General features: G+C 35.3%; 1 protein-coding gene across 5 annotated transcripts in view; it reads left to right on the top strand.

Annotated features, from left to right (window-relative positions):
- The window catches only part of SBF2 (SET binding factor 2), a 269,874-nt gene that overhangs the window by 185,999 nt on the left and 56,588 nt on the right, over positions 1-27,287 (top strand). For all 5 annotated transcript variants that reach the window (XM_063332267.1, XM_063332268.1, XM_063332270.1 and 2 more), the window contains 4 exons: positions 7,164-7,232; positions 23,687-23,857; positions 25,309-25,571; positions 26,861-27,033. In XM_063332267.1, coding sequence (XP_063188337.1) covers positions 7,164-7,232; positions 23,687-23,857; positions 25,309-25,571; positions 26,861-27,033 — 676 coding nt within the window. The remainder of the gene's footprint in view (positions 1-7,163; positions 7,233-23,686; positions 23,858-25,308; positions 25,572-26,860; positions 27,034-27,287) is intronic.

The following is a 27,287-nucleotide window of genomic DNA, read 5'->3' on the forward strand; positions in this document are numbered from 1 at the left end:
ACCGATTCCTTGGAGGTGTCTGTACTGTACAGAGTTTGCTGATGTCTGCAAACAGCAACAAAACAAGATAATTCATTTTGCACCTTTTTCTGAATTTTAGGGCATGGTCTTTTTTTGACATGTATAGCACAGCACGCGGTTCCAGGTGCTCTTCATATGCAGCTTATGTTTTGCATGGAGTTACCCTGTCCTCTGTGCAGAACTTTGCATTTGTCTTTGTTGAGGTTCTTGTCAGTCTGTTTCTGACAGGCTGTAATGCCAGTCAGTAGCAGTCCTGCCCTGCAGCGTATTTACCATTCCCCCAAATTTGGTGTCATCCAGAAATACGATGAAGATGCATTTCATGCTACTTTACAGGTTGTTAATGAAAACATTAGGTGGCATTTGCCACAGTATCAACCCCTGACAAGTGACTCATAACCCCCTGCCTGTTGCACTTGGAACTGTTGACCACTGTCTTTTGAGTTTTCCACTCTTTCATCTAGACCGTGTCTCCTCAGCTTACCTACAAGGATACCAAAGGAGCCTGTGTCAAAAGCCCTGCTAAAGCCAATGTAAATAAGACGTGCTGCGCTTTCCTCAGCTACAGAGCTTGTTATTTCATCGTAGAGGTTGATCCATTTGCCTTTGGTCAACCTGTACTTTCTGTTTTCAGTCACTGCCTTGTTCTTCCTGTTTCTGGAAATGCCTTGTGTGAGGACTTGCTCCCTGCAGTCCAGCCTGTAGATCCCCTGTACCTGTTCCTTGCCGCCTTTGAGGTGTTGCCCAAGGTTTTATTTCTGTTTTCCCAGAAAATCAGTTATAATTGACAAGGTACCTGTAAGTCTCCCAAGGGAAAAGCTTTGGGGGTTGGAAGTGCTCTTGTCTAAGATGATGTCAGTGAGGGTTTTTAGCATAAATAAAAAAAATATTTTGCCATCACATGGCAGTTTTCCATGGAAAATTTTCAGTGAGCCCTACTTCCAAGTTCATTTCATCAGCCATTGTTTGTTCAATTTCTCCATAGTCAAGTAGACCCAGAATCTTTTGGTAATTGATTTGAGCTGAGTGTTGACTCTTTGCATTTCAGAAAATAGATGTAAAATTCCACTTCTATCCAAACAATATTTTTCTAAAGTGAAAAACTGATTTTTCAGTGAATCACTTTACCCACCTGTAGAAATTTTATATTTTTTAAAAAAGGTGTTAATTCCTGTTAAGTTGTAAAAATTGTGTAGAACATGCTCTGATGATGTGATGCATTTTTATTAGAACTATGTGAAATTAGAAAATCACGTTAAACTTAGAGAAGAATGGTAAAATTAAATTAAGCAAGATGAATGTATTCTTACATGTTTGAAAGTTTGTGACTGCTTATTTAGGAGAAGAGGTGCTGCTGGGCACCACATGAGTGCTAGAATGCCTAAGACTTCTGTGTACTTTGGAGCTGATTCACTAATAGATAACCGGACTATACTAGAATATTTCATCTATTTTAATAGTTCTTCTAGTATTTTAAGCATTTTTCCATTCCTTAACTCAATTAAGCAGGCCGTCAGTAAAGTGGTTTACAAAGTATCCTGTGTTTATGTTTTGCAAGCACTGCATAAGTGCTTTAGTCTACCCAGGCTTTAGGAGTACACTGTAGTCTGTAGATATATTGATATGTGATATATGAATTAATCACCCCTTTCCAACTGAGTAGTTAATGGATATTGATCACTGTTTTGTCATGAATTGCAATGTATTCTATCATTTGAATGTTGTCAAAAACTTTTTACAAATTACTGCGCAGGACCTTGTATCACAGCTGGTGTAGTTTAAGGTTTGGACAGAGTCACTGTGAATGAAGCCCTGCTGTGAAATAAAAGTCAAAAGGCATCTTGGCATCCCAACCATTTCCTTGGGAGAAGATTACAGCCTGAGTATGTTGAACTTTATTGCCATGGGCCTCATGACAGTATTCAGAAACATGCATGGCATTTCTGTTAAAGAAACTCAGATGTGCTTAGACACAAGGGATGGCATTCTTGTGTTTATCAGTATCCTGCAAAAAAAAGTTAGATGTTTTTACACTTTTGGGGTACAGTAAAAATTCAGTGAAGAATGTGTAATTTATGCACATAAAAATTGAGGTTCCTGATTTCCTAAACATAATTCGTTATGAGAAGAAGGAAATGACTAATCTCAACCCTAGACGGAAATGTATTTATTGAGAAAGAAGGGAGGGGAGGGGCTCAACAGCTCTTCTTTGAGTAAAACGTTGTTTCTTACTTTGGCTTGCTGTGAGAGCAGAACTACAATGGAGCTGCGTAGAGAATGTGTACTGTGTTTTTTAACTTGTGAACATGCGGAGTAAAGCAAAATGAAACTTAAAAATCAATGAACGTTATGTGCTTGTGTAATTCCATCTAAATTGCATCAATTCTGTCCCCTATACCACTATGTTTCAAGGACAGACAAGTTTATGATAATTCAGGGCCAGGTAAAGACAAATCTGAAGCTCTTCAGGAAGTAAAATCTTCTAAAACGGAATTGGATCTCCTGCTACCTGGAATGGCAGACCTACAGCATCTTGCATCCTATAGCTGACATGATAGGTTCCTTAATGAAATGGTCATTATGAAGGCTTCTAGTCACGCAGAAAGACCACAAAGTCAAAACAAATAGGTGAGGATTCTTCTGGGTTGGGTGCGGTTCATTCGTCTTCTGCATTTGTACTCGTATGAATGTAACGGCCATAGCGGAAGAAAGTATTATATCTGGCATCATGCAGAGCACAGGTGAAGTCTGTTTAATACGGACTTTGTGTTGAATTAATGCTGTCAGATAGTAACCAGATAGCAATCTCAGAAGTTGCTCCTCAAAAGCACAAAGTGGGATTCTGGTCAATGTTAAACCTAGAGACCATAGAAAATAAGAGTATACATTTTTGGTTTTATTTCCTGAGAATCGCGGCAACAGTTTTAAGTAGAACGAAAGTTAAATTAAAAGTTTGTATTAATGAGTAACACATAAAATGTGCTAAGGTCATTTAAGAAGGGACTTGTGAGTTAATAATTTTGAAAGACTGTATATATCCTTATCAAAATGAGAAGTTTCAAAAGTAATGAGAGTTACCTAAGGCAGTATCTTCCAAGTTTTGAGTGTGTTCTTGTAGTTCTGTTGATAGCTAAGTCCACAGGTACACAGCTATATGGGCCTCCTAGGTATGCGTTTCTTCCATCCTGTTTCTCAAGTCCCAGAAGAGTTGCATTTAACAAAATTGTAGCTGCCTCAATAAGGTTTGATTTCACCTTTGGTTACAAGGAAGAAAGAAAACTTTGATCCCATTATAAAGCAGAGCAGCAGCTATCAGTGACGTTAACTTTGCCAGGCAAAACTGTATATGAATATTGGAAAGTTAATTTTCACTAAAAAAAAACCAAAACAATTTTGTTTATAATTTCAATAAGAGGAATCCAGACTTTCCTTTGAAGTTAATTATGTGCTGTTAATAATAAGTAATGTAAGTAATTAGTGTCGTAGTTCACTTATTCCAACAAAATATGTCATTTTGACTGTTGCTGCAGATGATGGCTTTAACTGTGGAGTTAAAACTTGTAGTTTAAATACTTTTAAAACTTACATGGAAATTTCAGATAGGAACTATGTTTTTTTCACCTTTCTTCAAGGCAGCATATGATTATATTACATTGTGAAATTGTCGGTTTGTTTACTTGGATTTTTAGCTGCTGAGATTAAATATAAAGGACATTGGTTGTAACATCAATTAACATGGAATAGGTTTTCTTTGATAAAAACTGACATTTTTAATAGTTCAGTTGCATTAGTATTTTATTTATATATGGATGCATAAACTTTATTCAGCTTATCTAATGAAAATGAATGATTTTTCTCAAATCAGCTCATTAATATTCAGTTCTAGTTTTGAATTTCATTGCAGTTCTACATGGTGAATCCTTAGTCCTTTTAACAAACCAAGCATTTTTTCTAAACTGGACTGCTGAATTCTCTTACTACAGTGCCAGAAGCCTAAGCCACCTACCAGATTCCAAAAGCCATCGATGCCTCACCAGATGTTAGCAGCCCCATGCGTCTATACAGGCAGTTAAATCTGTAACTTCCTAGCTGTCAGTTCTGCAATGTAATGACAATATCTAACCACCAGTTTTGCTGGATATTTAAACTGAGCAGGACATAAAAGTAAATCGCATGTATTATCAAAGTAAGTAATGTAAGGAAAAACGTTCTCATTTTATTATTCACTTGTCAATTCAGTATAGCAAAACTACTTTAAAAATACATGAATTCCTGTAACACTTCCAGTCTGCTGCAGAGTTCAGCAAACTCTCTGAATATATGATCGGTATGTCCAGAATAATGTGCCAGGTCTTCACTCAGGCGTGGATTCAAAGCAGTACTCTGCACATGGCATGGTGGAAGTCCATATTTCACTGTCATAAGACATTGTTTTTAGGAAATTAATGTGCTGAGAATAACTTTTGTTCCCCAGATGTGTTTCAGCTTCCTTTTGTGCAAATTAGGGGGAACAACTTTAATTATTTTATGGTATTTGATTTGTCTACTTCTGTAGCACTAGTAAGAGATATTTTTCACAATTGATAAAGATATTATTATATATTTGAGACAGCTGGATTGCTTTGTTTCAGGAGTTTAAATTGCATACAATAGATACATGACATTTCAGGACTGTGGTTTGCCTGTAAAATTGAGAAGCTAAGATTTCAGTGCAGTATCTCTGTTAACTATGTCATTCTGTCTTGCAGCTACAAAACAGATAAGCAGTTAATTAATTTCACTATTCTTAAAACAGCAGTATTATATTATTATACTTTATTCCTAACTGAGATAATTTTACATTTCTTGTCATATGCTGGAGAAGAAAAAATATAGAGAGATAATACTTCCATACTACAAGTCCAGGGGGTACTGCTGACATAGAATATGTGGAGAATTTCATACTTGCAAGAAGGAGTGGAAAAATAATCTACTGTGTTGTTTATGTGGTGATGATATATATCTTTGAGACATATGTTAGCTCTTGGAATATTGAATGCTCTCTAGGTGAAGATGCATTGCTCAGTTTTTATAAAGATATTTTTATGTATATTTTGGGTAAAAGCCCAAACTCTTACAAATAACTTGAGCTAAGGGATTAAGTAGATAACTTGAAACAATGAGGATGGATCATTTTGTACCTGGTTATAAATAAGCACGTGCAGAAATAAGATATGTATTTCTTTGAAAACTGTTGAACATTCCTAAGGGTTGTAAAGTCTCATTTTAAATGGGAAGTTTTCTGATTAAGTGAAAAAATATTTATCATATCTTTATATTAAACTACAAATGCATGTGCTAAATTCCAAATGGGGGTTAAGGATATGGATAACAATAGGAAATAAGGCAGAAAATGAAAATGAAAAGCAGCTGAGGCTATGTCCTTTAGTATTACTGTTCTGACATCTTACAAACTTCTTTGCATTTTTTATATCCATGTCACAATATACTGAAAGGCATCATTAAAACATATATCGAGTGTCCACTTTTCTTACTGTTTTCCTCTACCAGAGTGGAAAGTGTTATGAGGTGTGAGCACTTGCACACCTTTTGTTTTCCACGCGCAGTTAGCGTACATGCATGCATTCATGCAGAGTTAGACGTGTTAAGACCTTCAGTAACTCTGTGCAGAAACAAAGCTTCACATCTCTGAACTTGTTGTACACCTTTTCAGAATACTCATGCAGGTGGTTTTCTAAATGCCGCTATATTTAGCTGTGTATGGACATTGGTATTCTCTTTAGGTGAGCTTGATTAAAGTAATAGAAGATGAAGTATTTGTTGCTGGAAAATCACAAAGGATGAAATGGACTTTAAAAGTAATGAGAAGCAAAATAGGTTTGTGACGAGTTTTTTGGTCTATTGTTCTAAACTTGCAGTCCATAAACACGCAGCAGCCATTTAAGAAAGAAGAGTGAGATGAATAAAAATAACATCCTAATGATCCTTAACATGATTGTTCCTGTAATGCAGATTTTATATTTCCACTATCACAGTTGGCTGGTGCCAAGTGTTTGCCAGTTGCTGTATTTTCAAGAACTCTGATACGAGATGAAGGCATAAATGAAAAGTCTGGCAGAGGAACATTCAAAAGATTTCAATTTTGGAATTTGGTCAGATGTTATAGATCGTTAATAGGAGTGTGGTTTGAGTTGGAGGGTGTCTGTTGTAAGAATGAATGTTAAAAATATTGAAATGAATTGCTGAAAGGGAAATATTTTGCCATTCATCATCCAGGGGCACAATGGTGATACGTTTGTCTAGTAGAACTGCGTGCGTTATTGTTTTCTTCAGTGTTAGCAAAAAGAGCTACTGAAAAAAAACCTGGTCACTTTAAAAATAAAGTATCTTTTTTAACTCTTGTTGAGTATTTTTTTGTTCTGTGTTTTTAAAAAAAAGTCTTAAAAATTCAAGTAGTTTATTTTTTAAATATTAAGTTACATTCCAATTCTGGTTTCTTTTAAAAGACTTCCGTAATAAAATCACTATTTTCATCAGTGCAATTACTAGTTGATTTACTTTGGCATACCCTTTTCAGCATGGAGAGACACGAATGACACACTTGACTGTTGAATGAGGCATTCTGAGACTGTGAAGAAAATGGGTTTTCATCTTCTTTTAAAGTTAACCTTGAGCCAAACTTTTGTAGAGGCTGTAGAGGTGATTATTTCATATTAAATAAATGTCCAATTCTTTGTGTAAACTTTTTGAAAGTACATTCTTTGGTCATCACATCACTTCCATTTTAGTCAGATTTGCTGTCAACCCAAATGGAAGCAAACTACCTTTTTATTGTTTCCTAAACAATGAGTACTTTCCTTTTTGTATGTAAAATAAGTTGGTGAAATTGCGTTTTGGACATTGGAGTGAGAAAGCTGCTAATAAATTCCTTAAATGGGAAGAATCATAACAATACCTATCTAGCAGAAATTGAGGGAATATATGTATATACACGCACACTTGCACACACGTAAATGTATGTTATTCTTACATGATATCAGGTGATTAAAAGTTACATTGTGTATAGGAAGGATATCAGAGGGACTCCACACGGCAGAAATGAAAATGGTTTCACTTATTTTCTTTGTATGTTTTTCTTGAAGGATTGTTCCTCTTCGGAAGAATATAGCATTGCTGCAGCGTTGCTGCCCCTGACGACTGCTTTTTATAGGGTAAGTTTTTATTGAAACCCACTCCTATTTTGTATTTTTTTTTTTTTTTTACATTATATACATGGTTAAAATTAAGAAAGTGATGACAGCAGATACATGATGGGTAGGAAGGTTCATTCTAAAATTGATTGATGTCAGTGGAAGTCTTTTAGTAGGCTATTATGGACATTGTTCCAGAATTACACTTATTGACGCTGGGTGATGATGATTACGATAAATTTACCCAGAACTAAATGCAGGCTTATATGATGGGTTGAAGAACTATAATTGAATTATAACTAGTCACTAAAATAATTGAAAAGAATAATTTCTGATGTTATCATGTAGAAACTGCTTATTGGAAATCTTTTTTGTTTAATTTGGCATGTTAAGCATTCGCCAAAAAGTACATGTTAAGTTTGTAGTCTGTGTAATTGTTTACTTTGCAGAATATTATGAATGGCTTGTTTTAACTATATATTTGTTTTCAATTTCTTGTGTTGTTGTTTTTTTCCTCTTCTATTTTTGCATAGTGTTTGATAGTGATAAAATATAATACGATAGTAAATATGAAAATGGAAATAATGCAAATTCTGCAAACAATTATTTCAAAAGTAGAACTTCTGTAGTATGACTTCAGTTATTTCAGTATCCCAATACAGTGGCGTTTTCCCCAGTTCTCATTAGCTCAAGTGACGCTTTTTAGAATGTACGTACGTATCTGAGGAGATGAGAAATTCAGAGCATGGACTTGCTTACAATATAAATACTCTTTGTTTAATGTGAATATTGTTATACAAACCAGTTTGGGAAATAAGTGTTTAGTCATTGATAATTTGTACGTCATGATACTGCATAATAGTAGTACTGTAGTGGTCTATCTAGAAATTAATAATATGTGATAGAAATGAAGGAAAATAGAATCTTCCATCCTTCAAATGGTGTATGAGGCGTTTATGAGTTGCCATAAATAAAATACAAAGATATTCCTATTTTAGCCAAGTAGAGACTTAAGGTTTCCGCAATAATAAGCTGAGAAATCAGTCAGTGTTTTTTAATTTAAACTATACATTCTAATTGTAATGTAGTTTTTAGAATGAAAAATGTGGAACTTTACCAGTCATAGAACGTAGAATCGTCATCTGAAGATGACAGCAGTTTTGACAAAGTCATATGCATAGGAAGTTTCTTGAAATCTTCTATTTAAGCCAGTATTTACTGCATATAGAGAGCATAAAGTGGTGGATTTTCTCTCTTCTAATTGTTTGAACTGTGAAATAGTTTTATTTAAATGCACTTTATTTTAGAGCTGTACATAATACCCCAAGACTGCTTTCTGGAAAGAGTCTACAGAGTATTTCCATTCTCTTATGTAAGCTAGTGTGGTGAGACATTAAATGAAATCCCATCAAATAAACTTTCTCCATCTTCAATTACAAGTTCATCTTTTTCTATTCCTTTTGTTTTGAGTCCTCCAGTAGCAGAATCATGAGCTGTTTGCTGCTGCCACTAATACTTAATTTGGAGAAAGAGCTAATGAGTTAGAGAGATTTTCCATTAATCCTATATTACAAAGAAAGATTGACTTTTGTTTTATTATCTGGTTTTTATTTCCTCTAATAAAAATGGCCAAGATAGTCCACATAGCTCTTTACCTTCAGAGGTACAGAGAGTATTTTGGGGATTTATGGCGGTTTGGTTAGATTCCTCATTTGGTAAAGTTTCATCAAGTAGGAGGAGGGGAAAAAAAAAAGGCAGTCAAAAAATACTTTTTTTTGCATGGAGTATCATGAGTGTTGAAATAACCTTAAAGAAGTTTTATTTCACAGTGAAGAAGAGCAAAAAGCTGTAGTGAATATACAATATCTTTAAATAATTTCTTCCATAGAATTGTATAGAAGAAACTGAGATCTTACACCATTTCTCTCACAAATTTTTTTCTGAAATCTTTTCTGTAATAACCTGGTCCCATACTTACTATTTAAAGCTATACACTCAGGAAACTGTGAGTCCCTGGATCTAAGCAGCGTGAGGATTTTCTTAATGTTCCGGACCTGAATTAAAAATTAAAGTAACCTGACTGTTAACTTGCAAAAACCAGCTGTTAATGCATAATAGAAAAAGAATTTTGTTTTTCCCAGATCTAATCCTCAGGTTCAGTGATGGCCCCCTTTGGTATGTCCCATTAGATACAATTCTTTGGCAAAAGTACTTATTTTGATATAAAACTATTCATACAAAACGCAAACTGATGTGTTGTGCAGAACATAAGATCAGTAGACAAACTTTGCCATGATTAGTTAAAATTAAGATTAACACTTCAGGGTTCTGTTTGGAATTTGAGTAATAATTAAACTTTTTGGAGCATTTTTCAGCTTCTCTAGAGGTTTTCAAAACTATGTCCTAGACTATAGTGAGTATGTTCTACCTGGCATGAACCCGTGTAGGAACAATGTTATCTATCAGTATTTTTAAATTAAGAAAAATGTATGTCATTTTCCCACCCCATTAACATCTCTATAACCGTTTGGAAGGATTCCTGCTCTAGAGTTACACTAAACTAATGTTCCTCTTCCCCCGGTTTGGGGAGAAATAACATCAAATCCTGCTGCTTTACTTTTCTCCTTTGAACTTCCTGCTTTCTTATGTATTATCAGTTTGTAAGTTCTCTTTTCTCTGGGTTTCCCTTTACTGTGATCTCTGATAGAATGATTAAAGTTTTGTTGCTTAACAGAGCATATTGCAATTCTGTCTCTGATAAGTCCAGAGGAATGTACAAACTAAAATTAAGGTCATTTGGGGAATTACTTGTTTTTTATTAAAATACCTTCAGGAAAACTGGTATGTTTGCACTGTCAAACTATGTCATGGCCTTTTCTGCTGAGTTGCTTGTCAATTTTATTTAATTACCATATACAGTGTAGTTTACACACACATACACGCACACACTTCAAGCTGCATTTCATTTTTCTGTAGGCAGAGCACAAGTATTCCAATACTGTTGCTTAAGTGTGCAATACCAATACCTCTGCTGTAAGTGTGATTGTGCTTATGCTTCCCAAAAAATGGTGAAGTAGTCTTTGCAGTATGTACTTTTTTTTATTGTTTCCATTATCAGATTACCGTGTCTAATGCCAGCAGGATATTAAATATTCTGTCACCTAGCCTTGTTGAAACTGCACACTTTTCTTGGTGGCCAGGAATAGACAGGAGTCGTGAATCTAATAGTGACAGAGGTTTTCATTTGCATCTGCATTGGTATTACAGTGCAAGTGGTATTCCAAATTGACTTATCAGTAAGAAAGCCTGTAGTAAATCTAAAAATGTTGTAGTTATATCAGTCAAATCTATATTTTACCATCTATGCTTGCTATAGCATTTTGATGGGAAATTATGATGGGATTTCATGTCACAATATTTTATTGTTTAATGTAATTCCTGTTGCTTCAAATGAAATAATAAAAAGAAGTTAGGCAACATCACAGTTTCTTTGTGAAAGGACTGTTGTACATATGAAATGTTAAGTTTCACTTTATTTACCTAACACAGAGCAAAGGACTAATGAAACAATTACCTGTTGTTGCTAAATAGCATTACTGTCCATGGCCCCACAGAGTGCAGACACCAAGTGTTTGAGGTGTATAATTAATTAGAAAGATGTATTTTCATGTGAATCCTGCAGATGAAACCAAGAAACTGAGTAGTCAGAGAAGCATACTCATAGAGGTGACGGTGGTAAGATTCTGTAATGGTCTTCTTACGGTCAATGCTCTAGCCTTGATGTGTTTTAAAATATTCTTGGGGAAACAGTAATGGGTCTAATGGATCTTGTCTTAATGTCTTTGCTTGCATAAAGATTAGTCCAGGGTATTTCTACATATATCTAATTAAAATAACAAGAAACAATCACCCTGTGTACAGCATGCTGGGATGTCTGGTGAAATTTCAGAATTCCAGCTCCTGAAGTCTGGTAAGTCATCTGTTGTGAAACTTGATCAGGCAGGATTTGATCGCACTCTAACTCATAGCTGGTGGGATTAAATCCATAGACAGGAAGTCAGTACTGGTTGCATATTTGTGGCCTGGAGAAATAATTGAATTTTTCTAGGAAAAAATAGTCACAATGCTTTTTAAAAATTTTAAATATTGGACACGAGCTGTTAGCAAAATGTGACTCACCAGTGACAGCGGACTTTGGTGTGTACTGTTAATGTCACAAACCCAAACACATCTTTTGCTTCTGGGTTAGGAAAAGGTTTTAGTTTACCATTAGTAATACTGTTGGAATTTTGTTTAAAATTGAAACAGTATAAATAAAATGTATTTATGCATGAAGATAAAAGAATTTTTCCATGGGTTTTTGCTACAGATGACCCATGCTTATGTGGTATGTGGTCATTTTTTGTGTGTGTAAAATAGAAATGTAGTATTCCCTGGTGCTGGGGAAAAGATCTACACGTGGGAGGAAAGGGCAAGATGAAAAGGACGTATTTTAATCATATTTTCATTTTATTAACTCATCTAGGGAGACAATTTGATGATCATATAATTGGCGTTGTCAAATTCACAGGATTTGGATAGCCTGTTTGAATTACGTCTCTTTGCTAAGGTGGCAAGATGTCCTGTAGACTACACTACGTTTCTTGAAGGTTTAGTATGCAGGGAGATGATGATCAGTGGCAGGCACCAGTTTCAGCCTGTCCACTGGCCACCAGGCAGGGGGGAGCAAAAGCTCTTCCTCACTGCTATTCCATGCCAAGTGACGATCGGAGTCCACTTCTCCATCTTCCCTCCCTTTTCAGCTAAGGTGATGTTTGGCACTCTGAGCAAACATTCTTTCTTGTATCCCTCAACCGTTGCAGAACCTGAATGCACAGATTATACAATTTTCTCACTCTCAGGGGATCTTTTTTAAAATTTTATAATTAAAATTTTATGCTTAAACTCTGTATAATCATCTGTGTTCCCACACCTTTCTAAGGATATTCTACCACATTACATAGTAGATAGTAATGTACTTGCAAATTTTTGTTATTAGGCATTCAGGAGTGACAGTTCTGATCACCTGTGTTTGAATAAAGGAAGTGGCATAATAAAAATATACTATTCTGAAAATAAAGTTTGTTCTGTGTAGAAATTATGAATGGACTTCCATATTTTACAGATGAGCATTTCTTTAAATTGCAGTAGCCAAAGTAGTATTATTTTTCAGAATTACAAGTCTTTCATTTAGATTCCTGTGTCATTTGTTGTTTGTAATGGCCTGATGTACACTTGCGTATTGCTGATCTAGTTTCAGCAAAAATATCCCAAAGGCCGTAAACTGTCTCACAGATCCCATTAAAATTGACATTTGTCATTTAGCACAATGCAGTGAGATGTACTGAAGACTGCTTCATAATTTTTATGTGATTAATTAGGTAATTCTTGGGAAGGATGGAGGGAAGAATTGATTTTTATTTCTCTTTTATTTTAATGATTGTAAGCCACCAAATTTTGAATAAAATTTCAGTTGGATACTGATGCTAATTTTATTCTAGAACTTGCAAAGAAACATCAGAGAAACAGACTAGGGCTAACTGAAATCCTTACGGTATGCTATTGGTTAACTGTTCGTCTGCATATCTGCCCATTTGTCATTTGTGCTCCGTATGTCTATACCTTTCTCTATTGAGAAGGAAAAAGAATTACATAAAATAGGAGAACAGTTTTATTAAGTGTTTTTAAAAGATTATGAAAATTTGGTAGTCATTTTACTTAAAACTTCTGCATATAGTATAGAACATTTATTCAAGTCATTTTAGGAATTATCCTAGAAGCGTTTTTGAGATTAAAAAGATCTTAGTCTGTATTTATTGGAAAAGGGTTTTGTTTAAGTTTGTTTAAGTTTTTTTAATAATCTTCAAGATGAGTACAAAATTGTGACTTAAGAAAAAAAAATTGAAGTTAATGATAAAATGTGAAACGGGAAGTATTCCATGTTAAGACACCAATATAAATAATTCTAATGTTTTCCACAGTGAAATATATATGCTTTTTTGCTTAGCATAATAATAAAATGAAATCGAGTGTATGCGTCCCTAGCTGAACTGAATTACCAAGTTTCAGTAACAGTTATGAGAGATGTTCAGTGGAAGAAAGCCTTTAGTCCTTGAAATGCCCACTTTACTCCAGATTCCATTAGGTGTGGGAGGGATTCCCAGTTATAAGGGCTTTCTCTGAAGATTAAAGAGGAAATGCTAGAGAAATCCAGAGTAGTTTGTCGAATTTAACTATTACCATCAAATGTTTTTCCAAGAGAGGCCCATTTCAAGGTTAATCATGTAACAGAAGCGTCATGATTTGAAACGTGCTCTCTGTTGTACAGCATCTGCTACAGCGTCACAGAGAAGCTACCTAATGAAAGGCTGATGTAGAAATCTATGACGATGGGTGAAGAGTTGATTCCATTTTTTGTCTTTATCAGGCAAATTTTACATCTAATATCAGCTGGAATAATTGGAATATTGGTCCTACCGTACTGTGGAAAACAGTGGAAAATTTGGTACTAACATTATCTCTGTTACTTGATAAATAATATATGTTAGTCTTTATTTTAGAATGTGTGTAAACACCAGGGAGTTGCATAAAGTTATTGAATGATACAATTAATTTTGAAAAGCAAAATTAGTGGGTTTTTTCCATTTAACCTGAGTATTTCTGCACACTGCAATAGGCCTGAGTAATTCTTATAAACGTTAGCATGCTGTTAACCTTCTATAAAGCTAGAAAGACTTTCTGTAATGCATTAGCTTTCTAGACTGAATTATTTTCATTCTTACATCCAGTTACTGTATTTCCTTCTAAATGTTTCTGTTTTACTCTGAGGTACTTGGGATGAAATCACTTCTACTTTAACATTCTCCACTCTTGAATTGCTGGCTTTAATTTAGGAAACTCGCATCCTGAAAGACTTCTTTTATTGTCTTGGCAAGCAGTTTTGTCTGCTTCCATTAATTTTCTTCTTCTATCTCTATTCTGTCAGTTTTGATACTATCTTAGTCTATGGAAATGTTTTTGTGACTGAAATTGTATTAAATAACATTATTATGCTATTTTATTATCCATTCTCAGAATGGTGAACCCTTTAATGTAGGAATTCATTAAGTTGCCTCCTTAAAAAACAGCAAGAACATGCCTGTATCATATAGTGGCTACTATGGAAGAAGCAGAACCACAAAAGAAAATGGATGTAGGCAGAATTTAAGCGATTCCTATTTTTTTACATAACTATTCTAAAACAAACAGCAGTGAATTTGAGGACATCACACAGGAGAGAAGAAAGCTTTTTCTGCAGTACTTCAAATGAAGTAATAAGTATCAAAAGAACAGATGTTAGCTTTCATCGTTGGATTTTGCTGTTCTTTAACTATGAGAGCCCTAATGCTTCTTTATATCAGCAGAGATTGTAATGTTTCAACTCCAGATATCAGTCTGGCTTGTTAGGAAAAAGTGCATGGTAATGTTGATAAGAAGCGTAAAAGGGCATGATAGACAAGCCCTCTTTTGCCGGGGTAGGGTTAGATGTTGATCCTTTCAGGTGATTCATATTTTGTAAGGAAAAAAATACATGTTTATCCTTTAGGTTGAGGTCAGTTCCTAGACTTCTGACACTAGTGTAATGTAAAACAACATCATGCATTATGTTTACAATATAGATAGATTTTTAAATCTTAATTTAATATATAAATTGCATTTCCATACATCGTCTTGTTCGATAGTTCTTGGTTCAAAGATCTTACGCATTTTGCACAAGCCGACAGGCAAAAGATTGATTAAGGGTGTTTTACAATACTGTAAAGTGTGTTTATTAGCATTACTTGCATTACTGGAAAATCCAGGAGCCCTAATTATGTATCAGGACTGCTGGTCTTGCTTTCATACAAAAGAACATAAAGATGAAGATCCTTATCCTCAAGAGCTTACAATATGAATTTGAAATAAGTAATAGTAGTTGAAGCCAGACAGTTTGAGGCACTGCAAGGAAGCTGTGGAGCAGTATTAGTCATCATTATTGCTGGTGATTCTCTCCACCAGTAGGTTAACTATGGCTGAAGCTTTTATAGGCACAACATAAAAGCAGTATTTTATTGAATTTTGAGAGAGGATGATGTGGTTACTTGGCAGGTGCTTATGAATATGAGTGGGGTCATGGAAGAGAATAGTAAGGTGAGGGTCAAAGTTCTGTCAGTATTTCCAAACACTCTCCCAGTCAAGGGTTTTTATTGCATCCATTAAAAGTTCCCTTCATATAAAGATTATAGTTCAGTAAATTATTTTTGTAAAAACAAACATACTTTTTAAGTTAAAACAGGAATCTGGAGATTCTTGTTAGCAATGATTGAGTGGGTTTGCAGTATCACTTGCAAAGACAGATGCCAAAATGTCATCTTTGATCCTTAAGATTTTAATTAGCGTACTTTGGTTTTGAATGGATACATAATGCATGTCTGTAGAAAAGATTTTATGTCTTTGCAGGTAGAGCATGTCTCACTTCCAAAACTATTTTTAGGTGAAAAAAATAAATCTGGAAGAAATAAACCAGCAAAGTATAATATGACAGTTTAGCACATCAGTGGGAAAGACTAACTAGAAGATTTTTTAACATGTGTCTTTACAAGGAATTTTGGACATGAATTACTGCAGTAACTTGCTCTGTTGAAGAAGCTTGCTTTCCCAGAATGATAACATCATGAGTAACATTGAAGAGAACTTTGCAATCTGCAATTCCTTTCCTTAGTGGTTTGTGGGAGGAAGTACTTGGTCAGGAAAAAAAAAAAAGGACAACCCCCCGGGCCCCCCCAGTTAAAATAAGAAGTAAAGATAAATGTTGTAGTAAATGTTTAGTTCTGTGACTGAGGAACTGATCCACTATCTCCCAGAATAAACAGAAACCTTTCCATTCTATTTCCACAAGCGTTGGATTACATAATTTGTAACTATGCCTGATTCCACTTGAAGTCATTTTCTAGCAATGATACAGAACTCTGGTTTGACCGTAACAATTTTAGTTTAGTTATAGCCCATCTCTTTACATTGTTGTTATTTCTAGGAAGGATTACAGTGTTACAGAAATACAGCTTCATTGAGAATTTTCACCATGAAAGAATTTCTAGTGGTTTAATTAAAATTTCTGGTAAAGCTTCGGACCTTAAAGTGAAGGAATGTAAATCTGAAGTAAGAGTCCCATGCACTTTCCATATCTGTAAGATCAACTTCACCTCCTGATCACTACATCCTTCTTCCAGTAGAATGGAACTTAATTTTCTGCATGAAAATACAAATCATTTTATTGAATTCAGTGTCATTGGAGCATTATTATCTGTTGTGATTCGTGCAGCATTATTTTATATTTCCAGAACAGAGCAAATGCTAACAGATGGTAAGGGAGATAAGTTGCTGATATATTTGTGTGTATTGCATGCTTTTGTGGGAATTTCTATGTTGCCATCCTGCATACCTCATCAACATTTTAAACTGGATGTTGCCAAAGAATTGGTGTGTCAGAAATGTTTGACAACATCATTGTTTTCATCCACATCCCTGCATTTTATTCACTTGCTGCTTCTTTATTCTTCATAATAGTTCCTACAGTTAAAATTCTTGTTAGGATCCTCTTCTTCACTTCCTCTGATTCATCACTGGGTTTCTGAACTTGTGAATACCACATCAGCTCTGTGTTGTTAGTTCAAAACGCTCCTGCCAGTAAGAATTTTCTAGTCAGATGTTGTAGTTCTCCTCTTCCTCGTGCACTGCTCATACCCTATCTGGATCTTATCATTTGGCTGAAGAGTTCCTCGCAATATCCTGCTCTGTAATACACTTGTATCCGGCCCCTGCACAATCCTTTTTTTTGCCTGTTGGTCAGACTGGATCTTGGTTTAATCTCTTGAATGACTTATCTCAGAGTGCAATAAGTTCAGGTTTCTTGTCCTTACTTTCGGAATTCTTCATGATATTGCTCTTCCTGGTTTTGCCCATCCTTTCTTTCATCTTCTGAACCATGTAGTATAGAAAATTTGTATTGCCAAGGTGAGATCTACTACTGTTATAAATTTTTTTATTAATTTGCAATTTATATTCTGTATTGTACCCTTGCATCTTTCTGACTATTTTGCTCATCCTGTTCTTGAGGACAACTTGAAGACTATTGTTTTAATAGTTTCTTCAGATAAGGGAGCACTGTATATTGAGAGATCTTCAGAGAGAATTCTACCACTGAAGACAGAGAAAGCTGCCATAGGAGAAGGAAAAGTAATTAAATAGTAAAATGAAGTCACAAAAGAACTTTAAAATAATTAGTTTATTACCCTTTAGGGGATTACTTAGATGCTGTATTAATTGGGCTTTAAGTTTCTTATCAGGTCATCAATAATTCTACGAACCACTATCTGGGTATAAATAAAAACATAAACTTTTGAGATTTACAGAGTTTATTTGTTTCTGAGTGTAGACCTGGTTAACAGCTTTGTTGCTGGGGGTAGAGTCAATACCACCGTTCCCATGCAGTGACACAGGTGCACGCTCACTGCTGAGCCACCTAATGCCAAAGCAATACAGTGGCATTTTACAGGATTTTCAAAATAGCTGTGTCACAGTTTTAGAAAGTCTTCAGATGGATTCAACACTGCAACCGAGAATTTGTGAAATCTGTAACTTAACTAATGGATTTAAACCTTGGTCAATAGACTTGTGGTAATCTCTATAATGAAATTAGCTTTTTAAAAAAATACTTTAATATACAATAGACGGGGGAAAAAAAATCAGCATATTCCTTATCCACTTCTTGGAACTTGTTCTTAGAACTGAGAAGTTCTGGTATGAAAATGTCTTCTCTCTTTCTTTTTTGTGGGTTCTGAACATCCTTCGTTCTAGATGATTTTGGTTTCCTTAGTCTATTCCATGCATAACAGAACTTTGTAAATCGTGTTGTTATCTCATTGGAGAAAGGAGAAGTATGTTATTCTGCATTATTTAATGTTACGTGCAACTTCATATTAGCATATATCTGTCTTGTTACTTCTGCATAGAAATCTGAGATTTTGTGTATGGCTTTAAGTAATGTATAGTAAATTATACACTATCTTCAGGAATCTGGGATTAAAGATCATGAGTAGTTAGATGTTTAAGTCACTTTTGCCAGAAAATGTATACAATAAATAAAGCTCCATCCAGAATTACATCCCAATTTTGCAAAATTCTGGAATTCTATTGCCCTCTGCTGGTTTAGTGTACCTGTCTGATTTGGTAGCGCTGAATTGCAAGTGAATTAGCCTTTCTTTTCTTTTTCATGGTGAAATAATAGTAGATAAACAGTCTAATGAACCACTCTGATACTCACACTTTGAAGTATTTTAAAATATAACTCAACCTTGAGTCCAATCTTGTTTGGTGGCTTGCTGAAGGTAAGAGAGGTGGCAAATTGTTTTCTTGTTTGTTGGTGAGTTTTTCAAGTTGGGGAAGAAGCTTTATTTAGTATTTTGTCTTTTTTTTTCTAAATTACTAAAAATCAAAATTTAAAGAAAAATAACGGAAGCTTCATAGTTCTTACTTTATACTTTTATGAACTTTCCCCACATGTGGGTATAATTTCATATTTTAGACCAAATGGGAAAAACATTTATTAAATTGAATTTTTTGACTAGTGGTAGGTAATCCATGTAGTGCTCAGTCAGACTTGAAAACATATTCATATACACTTACACTTTTGAGTATGTGCGTGCTGTGATAAATATTGATGTATATAGATGTTGTTATGCAGTGTTGTCTGCAAGTAACACATAGATAAGCCTCACTCCTGCAGGTCAATCTATGTAGGTTAATCCTGTGGGACTTTGAAGTTTTTTTGAATTTATCAGGTATCTGTGTGGGCACAACATAGATCTGAATGCAGGACTGGCTCATAGAATATGTTCATATGCAGAACTTAGTTTCCATCACCTTGGGGAGGGTCAGCGCGTTACCTACAGCAAGTGGTACGTGTTCATGATATGGAATAGATGGTAGTTGACTGAACGTCTCTATAAACAGCTTCTAGATGGGATGTAGCCCTTTTAAGTAGCAGTGTCACTATGTCCTGGATGATCTATAAGCTTACTCTTGCAGACTTCCAGGGAGAACCTTAATCAATACAGAAGTGCTGTGATCTCCTTCGGTATGCAAAGAAGATCGGTGGTAATTTCACAGGTGTTGCAATAGCTTTCTCCCAGAGGTCAAGCAGATAACCCATAGCACAGTGACTCCTTGAGCAGATGAGGAGGAACCTATTCTTTGCATTCAGCAGCAACCTCCTTTTCACCTCTTTTCCTTCCTGTTCTCACCAAAAATATCCAAACCAATAACCCAGGATACAAGTTGGAGACAGAAATCCCTTTTACTTCTGAAGTAAACTGGATTTCTCAAAAAAATAGAGTACTGTTGAGTTTGCCCCTTCATTTCCATAGCCAAGAGACATGCAGCCAAAATCCTGTGAGAAAAGATCTTTGCTGAGATAAACTTACTTTCTTCTTTAAGCTTTTGTGGTGTAAAGGATAATGACTGATGAGTGATCAGCACAAAGCATGCTTTTCTTTTCCATAAACAAGCAGTCTAAATAATATGTCATAGAGAAGCTCTTTGGGGATATGCACCTCACAGTAAGTTTGGGGGTCTTGCAGTTGGTGCACATTTTTTACTGAGCAAGTATTATTTTAAGAATCAGAAGTATCCAGTGTTGGGAAACGGAGAAAAAGTTTTAGGCGGGTATTATCCAGTGCCACTCAGTAAGGTGGAAATAATGGAGAGATAATTCCTGAATTCAGGAAGTTGCATATAGTCACACGTAGCAAGTCCCAAATCTACCTTGTGTTTTCACAAACTGTAGAATGTATTTCATTATTTTGCTTGGGTAATGTCTGTTTCATATGTAATTTGGGAGGAGAGTGTTTGGATTTTTTAAGTGCCATTAGTCCATTGAAAGAACTCGGTGTCCTTTGCAGAACTTAATTCATTTTGTGTTGGTTATTACAACTTACACCTCAGTGCTCATTTAAGCTATCATACAGACAGCTTTAGAGTAAGGACTTTATCAGTTCAGAACTATTTTTATTGCTTTCTTCAGGGTTTTGTTTTTTTTTTTGAAGCTATCAGTCCTTAAATCCTCCCTTATAAGTACGAAATCCTTTCACTGTCCTATGTTCATTCTGTCTGGCAAAAATGAATTATCAGGACAAGAAGAAAAAGCATAAATATAAGTATAGTTTAGCTGTCCTATGGAAAGATACGTGAAGGTTTGTTTTATATATGTAGTATTTAATAAAAAACCCTGAACTACTTTTTTAATTAAATTGGAGAAATCCCAAGCAAATTCTTGAATACAACAGTAAACAATGGGGCCCTTTTGATGTATTAGGTTAGTTTCCATTCTAGTCAAACGGGTTGACTAAGCATTCCCAGGGTAGAAAACAAAGACACTGCAAGCTTCATGGAATGCTTATATTTGTACCAAATTTTTATTCCATGGATTTTGATTGCATAGGAGCAGTTGTGTGCTTCTTAAGGTTGGTATTCCTATTGCTTTTCCACAAACAGTCTAGCCAAAACAAGCTGAGAATCCAAAATTATTTTGCTCAAAATAACTGGCAGAGCTGAGCCTGGAACTACAAGTCCTGACTTTGATTCTGTGCTCTGGCCACTATCAGATTTTGCCATTTGTTTCAACACATGCAGGTGATGAGAAGGATAATGTTTATGATCGCTTAGCTTTTTGATGGATTTTTCTGTCATCCGTTTGTAAACAAACTATTTTTACTTTGCTTATGAGTGACTGTCAGAGTTGATTTATGTTGTTATATTTGAACATAAATCTCCATCATTTAAAAATTCTGTTTTGTACGTGGCTGTTAATGGTTTTAAATTATGAGCACAGGAAGAGCATCTAAAAGCCTCCCAGCTTTACTGTCATGTTTATCCCCATGTGAAAATCGTTTGTTTCATTTTTATTTCTGTAACACTATTACTATGGTCCCAGGGTTATGAGTTTAAACTTCCTTTTGGGTTTGTGCCAATCACCCCCTCTTTACCTAGTCTACAAAATTAACCTGATTTGGGGGCAGGCATCAAAGGCAGCTGGACAGGATGATAGTGAAATCACTCTTTTATGTGGCATTCACTACACAAGTTGGCATGAGTTAATTATACCAACTAGCTAGGCTTGAACAAACATTTACCTTTTCCTTTTTCCCCCCTTTTTGCCCCCCTTTTGCCCCTTCTGACATCATACTCCCTTTTTGCAGCTGTGTTGTGACTGGGAATTACTGACAGTGAAAAAAATAAAGACTAAATCAAAGTACAAGTCCTGGCATGGCTTTAGCAGTAACTATTGCTTTCAAGATGTGTTGTCCATTTTTATATTCCAAGATTTACCTGTCATCCCCATTCCCCTGTAACACAAGTTTTGTGCATCTGAATTTTGAGTTAGGTGAAATGATTGGGCCAGATCCCTTCTGTGGGCCCTGTGTTTAATTACCACAGCTGAGGAAATTAAGCCATTTTAAGCTAGCTGTATACACAGCTACCAATGGTGAAAAACATGAAATGTCTCCAGCTCTTAAAGAATACAGATTACTGTAAAGGAGGTAGCTTTACAGGAAGATAGAGGTAGTCCTTCTGCATATTTTTTGTTTTAACATTTTCTCGTGTTTTTACAATTAAAAGACTCCATTTCATGTACAGTTAGCTGCCCTGCTAGTTAACAGGTTTGACGTAGTCATGAGTTAGTGTATGTTTTGTATGCCTGAGATATTTTCAAGAGATGCCCAGCAGTCAATACAAAGATCAGTAGGCCACTATTTGAGCTGTCCTGTTCTGTGATTTAACAGCTAGATCAAGCATGGGAGCCATTACTGTGCGATCAGTTATCATTTCCTGTGAGCTACCGTAAACTGCATCACAACTGAAACCTGAGAATCTGTTAAACCAGCTATCTTCTGTTTCAATCTGCATTGAATAAACAAAGTCACATTTAATGTAATTTGAATCTTCTACACATTTAGATTTCTTAAACAGGTTGCCAAGAAATTTTGATGAAATTCTGCATGATTAAATAAAAATTGTATTTCTCACTTTTTGATGGTTAATCATAAGGAGGTATTTCAGTTGGGTAAATTTTAGTAGCGTGGCACATGATCAGAACTTTTAGTTCATGATGTACTTGGAAGAGCATAGTGTGGAAAACATAGTTCGAAGAATTGCAAAACCATAAATCTGTAAACCAGACTTTAAAATTTTCAGTTGTAATTTTCTAGCCTTCCACTTAAATGCCCGGGTGCCTACTAAGGAAGTATTATAAGTACTGGTTGTCATGTGCAATTGTACAATTATAAATATTAAATCGAGTAGTATTCATGCTCTACAAGAAAGTGATTTACAACATAATTATTAAAGTAAAATTTAACTTCTAGAAATAGCATATATTTCAGGTATGGGTAGTATTCTGAGTGAAAGTCATTAATGAGGCACTCTGTAATGTACTTCATTCTTCAGTTCTACTGCAGAAATAATCATAAGCTGGTATTTAGATTACCTGCTGCTTTGCTATATGCAGTATACAATACCAATTTTTTTGTGGCCTTCTTTTTTTCAAAAAGTAAAAACGTATGATATAAGATTTAATTCTTCATGATTCAGGTAATTGAAATAAATTTCCGTTCATTGTATATGGTTATCAAGAATATTAAAACAACTCACTTGGAGATTAGCACTACCTAAATAGACCTAATTGGAATAAAAAGGTGTATTCATAGTGAGTAATGCTGGCTTGCTTTGCCACCTTACAGGGATCCAGACCCTTGTAACTTCAAAGAACGTACACAATTTAGTACTCTTTCAGGAGCTTGATTTGGGTCACGCAGTGCAGTAGATAACAATAAAAGAACAGTTTATCTAATCTTCTGCTGTTGCAACAAATGCAGCTTATTGGAAGGACTCAGTTGCCACTTACGATCATTTCAAATTTCCTTGCTGTATTTCTGACTTTTAGGTAAAGTAAGAAATAATTTTCATCTGTTTGAATACTGATTTCTATGTTGTAGAACTAGTTTATTAAAATACTATATTTTGTTGTCCAGGAAAACATTTTGTATTAGAAATGTGTTCTGTATGATCATCACAGAAGTCTTCTCGAGTCTCATTTTTCTACTGTGAATCCAGAAGGCCATGCCTTGCACTGGCGTTAGACTTATATACAAGCTTCCTGTGTGTTAATTTCTTTAATGGCACAAAACTGGAGATTATTTCCGTTTCCTATATTGCAGTACAGAAGATGGTACATATTGCATATTTCAGCCTGTACAACTGATTTTATACATATATATATTTTTCAGTACTCAAGCCATAGTCTCTAAAGGAAATGAAATAATAGGATTGATTTCTCAATTTTGCATGGTTTTTGCTTTCAGAAATTAGCACCTGGAGTTAGTCAGTTTGCCTACACCTGTGTACAAGACCATCCTATCTGGACTAACCAACAATTTTGGGAAACAACCTTTTATAGCAATGTGCAAAACCAAGTTCGCTCCCTCTACCTTACAGCCAAAGAGGACAACCATGCAGTACAGTTGAGACAAAAGGTAGGAGAATATATTAAAGTAAATATCAAGGTAATATTTCTATTCACATTTTAATTGTTGCTTAAGTTAGAGAGTGAAGTTACGGCTTCTGCAATGTTACGTATTTTTCTTTCCTTTATGTGTTTTTCCTGAGTAGTTACTTATCATAAAGCGATGTTATAAACTACCAACAGTTCTTTCATATGAACGACCTAAGCCAGCAGCAGTTCTAGTGTCCAGTGTTAGATTATTACCAAACCATAGTGTGGTTTCTGTTGAATGGCACTCAGTCGGCTTTATTAAAATTGGACAGATCTTCCAGAACACAAATTGTTTGTCTCAGTAGGAGGTACATCTGTACAGTACAAAGTACATCTTTAATGCACAAATAAAAATACAATGGGAAGCCTTGCAGCATGCTAAAGTAAGATATTTTTTTTTAAAGAACAAACGGTAAAGAGCCATTTGTAATCTCTCTTCCTGTATGAAAATATTATTATCAACTCTGTGACTGAAAAAGTGTATGCTACGCAAAGTCATACAGCACTGTAAAGAGAGGAAGTAAAATAGAGAGGGATATTCCCAGAAATGTAGTCAGAATGAAGAACTGGAAAGGCATATCAGACATATCGGGGATAGAGAGAAAAGGACTGTGGGGCTGTGTATGGGGAGCCCCTTCCAATCTGACATTACGTAAAGAAAAATGTGAAGAATAGTAGAACTTACAAGGAAGCATCTACTTTAAACCCTCACATGTGCTTATATGGAAAACTAATTCAACTTTAACTTAGTATGGAAAAAACATTTATGAGATACCTAGTCCTTTAATAATTTAACATCAGGCGTTAGGTCGCTAATATCGGCTGCCAGATTCCTTCATTCTAATTTCCTCAGGCTATATGTAATATGATTTGGCTGTGTACCATCTACCTAGTTTGCTTCAAGCAAATGCTAGAATTGGACTCCAACATGTAAAAACATGAATGTTTCAGCTGGTCTGGAAAGTATTTATATAAAAGCTTGCTTCACCTGAACATCCTAAGAATTTGGAGAATATCACCTTCATCAATCAATGAGCTGCATGTTATTTCTTAATCTGATTTGTGCTTGTTCTCATGCGAGGTAAGTAGATAAGCTAAGGAGAGCAGCTATATTAAAATCAGAAAACCACTCTGAAGAAACATGGAAGATCATATAGCATAAAAAAGATCTAGAAAGAAGTTATGTTATTTAGATCTGTCCATGTTGCGCTCCTTGCATATTTCAGTAAACTGCCTTCGAAGCTCAATTACTGTAATCGTAACTCTCCTTAAACTGTATTGAGTGCAGTTATTTGCTTTGTCTTTTTAAATTAATATACAACTTAAATAACTGAAGAAGTTTAATAGATCATTTAATAAATAGTTTTTACTAAACGTTGTTTTTTAAGTTACAGCTTTATGTCTTTATATTTCTTTCTGTATGTCTTCTAGGAGAAGAATTCTGTAGGTCCAGACCAGGATAAGACAGCAATGGACCTGGCTGCTGAGCAGCTGCGACTATGGCCAACTCTTAATAAACAAACGCAGCAGGAGCTAGTCCAGAATGAGGAAAGTACAGTTTTCAGTCAGGCAATTCATTTTGCTAACCTCATGGTTTACCTGCTAGTACCACTGGATACAAGTAAGAACAAGTTACTGAGAACATCGGCTACTGGTGACTGGGAGAGTGGAAGCAACAGCATTGTCACAAACAGGTGGGAACACAACAAGTGCAGTGGTAATCAGTCAGGGTGGGCTACAGTTCTCAAAAGCTTCTTAGTTTTCAGGACTTATTCTAAACATCAGACTATTTCAGTATCTTCTCTTCAAGTTCATTAATTAAGGAGAGCGGAAGTCTAACATGATTCCCCTTAAATAACAGAACTTAATCTGGAGTCATTACCACCATTTAAAGGAACATAAAAATTTTATTGTCACAGTGAGAATTTTTAATCTAGTAATGCAAATGTTGAAGACAAAGATAGGGTGTGATGAGAAAGAAAACAGCCACCCAAAAAACTACTCTGTTAGTTTTTATATAACTTTAAAAAACAGTCTATGAACTTAAAAAGTCTATGAACTGAAGAAAGCATTTGTACAGCAGCATCCATAAAATCATAATTTCTGTGCAACAGCTGCAAGGAAGAAAGGCACTGAGGTCACAAAAAACAAGAGGGATAAACCAATGTGGCAAAGGTTAAATTACTAAGGAGGCAGGAGGAGTATAACACCATTTACATTCCCTAGCACGTAAATCCAGGACATTTCATAACGGCTTTCCTCCCTCTCTGTTTATTGTCTTCATTATCATGCATGATCCATCAAAATTCCCACCTGATAAAATCGTACAACATTATGTGAGAACACTGACATCAAGTAAAAGATAGGCAGGCTATCAGTATCAAACTCCTCATGGCTACTCATTTCTGCTGACTAAACACTTCTAAACTCAGGCGTTAGGACTTGCTCCGTGGACAGGTTGTGGTATACGTTGCAGTGTATGAATGTGGCCCTTAAGGTTACTATGGGAGCCATTTTCAGACATTCAAAGTACATCTCCCACTGACTTACTTGGGCTTTCTATCTGATGCACAAAAAACTTTTCTTAATGGTCTGTTTAGCTTTTGAATGCTTTGCTCTGCAACCAAAATATTCATTTAATGTATCTTTCTCTATGTAACCGGGTATTTGTTTACCACGGGTTGCAAATAATATACTTGACTCTATGAAGAGAAGACATAGAGTTCACTTCCAAGCAGTTTTTTTTCTCTTGTGGGCCTGTCTGTGCTGGACTCATGGAGGGAAAGTTCTCCTATGTCGTCATCCATGCAGGTCTGATGGTGTTAATGACGGTGAAAATACGATGTAATTGTGGTACCACCGTATGCTTTTAGCAAGATTTACGTATTGTACCTAGGAAAAAACACACAAGACTTGCCAGGTTTCATATGTGCATCACTACTGAATTTTTCACACTTGAAATTTCTTTTATTTATGTCTATAGTATTGCAGGCAGCGTTGCAGAGAGTTATGACACTGAAAGTGGATTTGAGGACTCTGAGAACAATGATGTTGCAAACGCGGTTGTACGCTTCATCACCAGATTTATTGACAAGGTTTGCACAGAGAGCGGAGTTACACAGGATCACATCAAGGGTCTTCATTGCATGATACCAGGTAAAAATTGTGACAAAAAAGTGGTTTGTAGTCTTTCTTTTTTCTTTTTTTTCTAGTGAGAGAAATGCACTTTTTAGTTTTGGTTACTTTCAGTGAAGTTAGAAGCTTAGATTTCTTTTCTAGACTATAATTGCTGTTGAATTTCAAATAATTACTACCTTGATGTTTAAATTCGAGATTTTCAGAATATCAGACTTTTAATTAGATTGCAACTTTCATATTATGTGAGACTTCATTTGTGGTATTACTGCTTT

The sequence above is a fragment of the Chroicocephalus ridibundus genome, chromosome 4 (genome assembly GCF_963924245.1).
Source record: "Chroicocephalus ridibundus chromosome 4, bChrRid1.1, whole genome shotgun sequence".
Classification (NCBI taxonomy): Eukaryota; Metazoa; Chordata; class Aves; order Charadriiformes; family Laridae; genus Chroicocephalus; species Chroicocephalus ridibundus.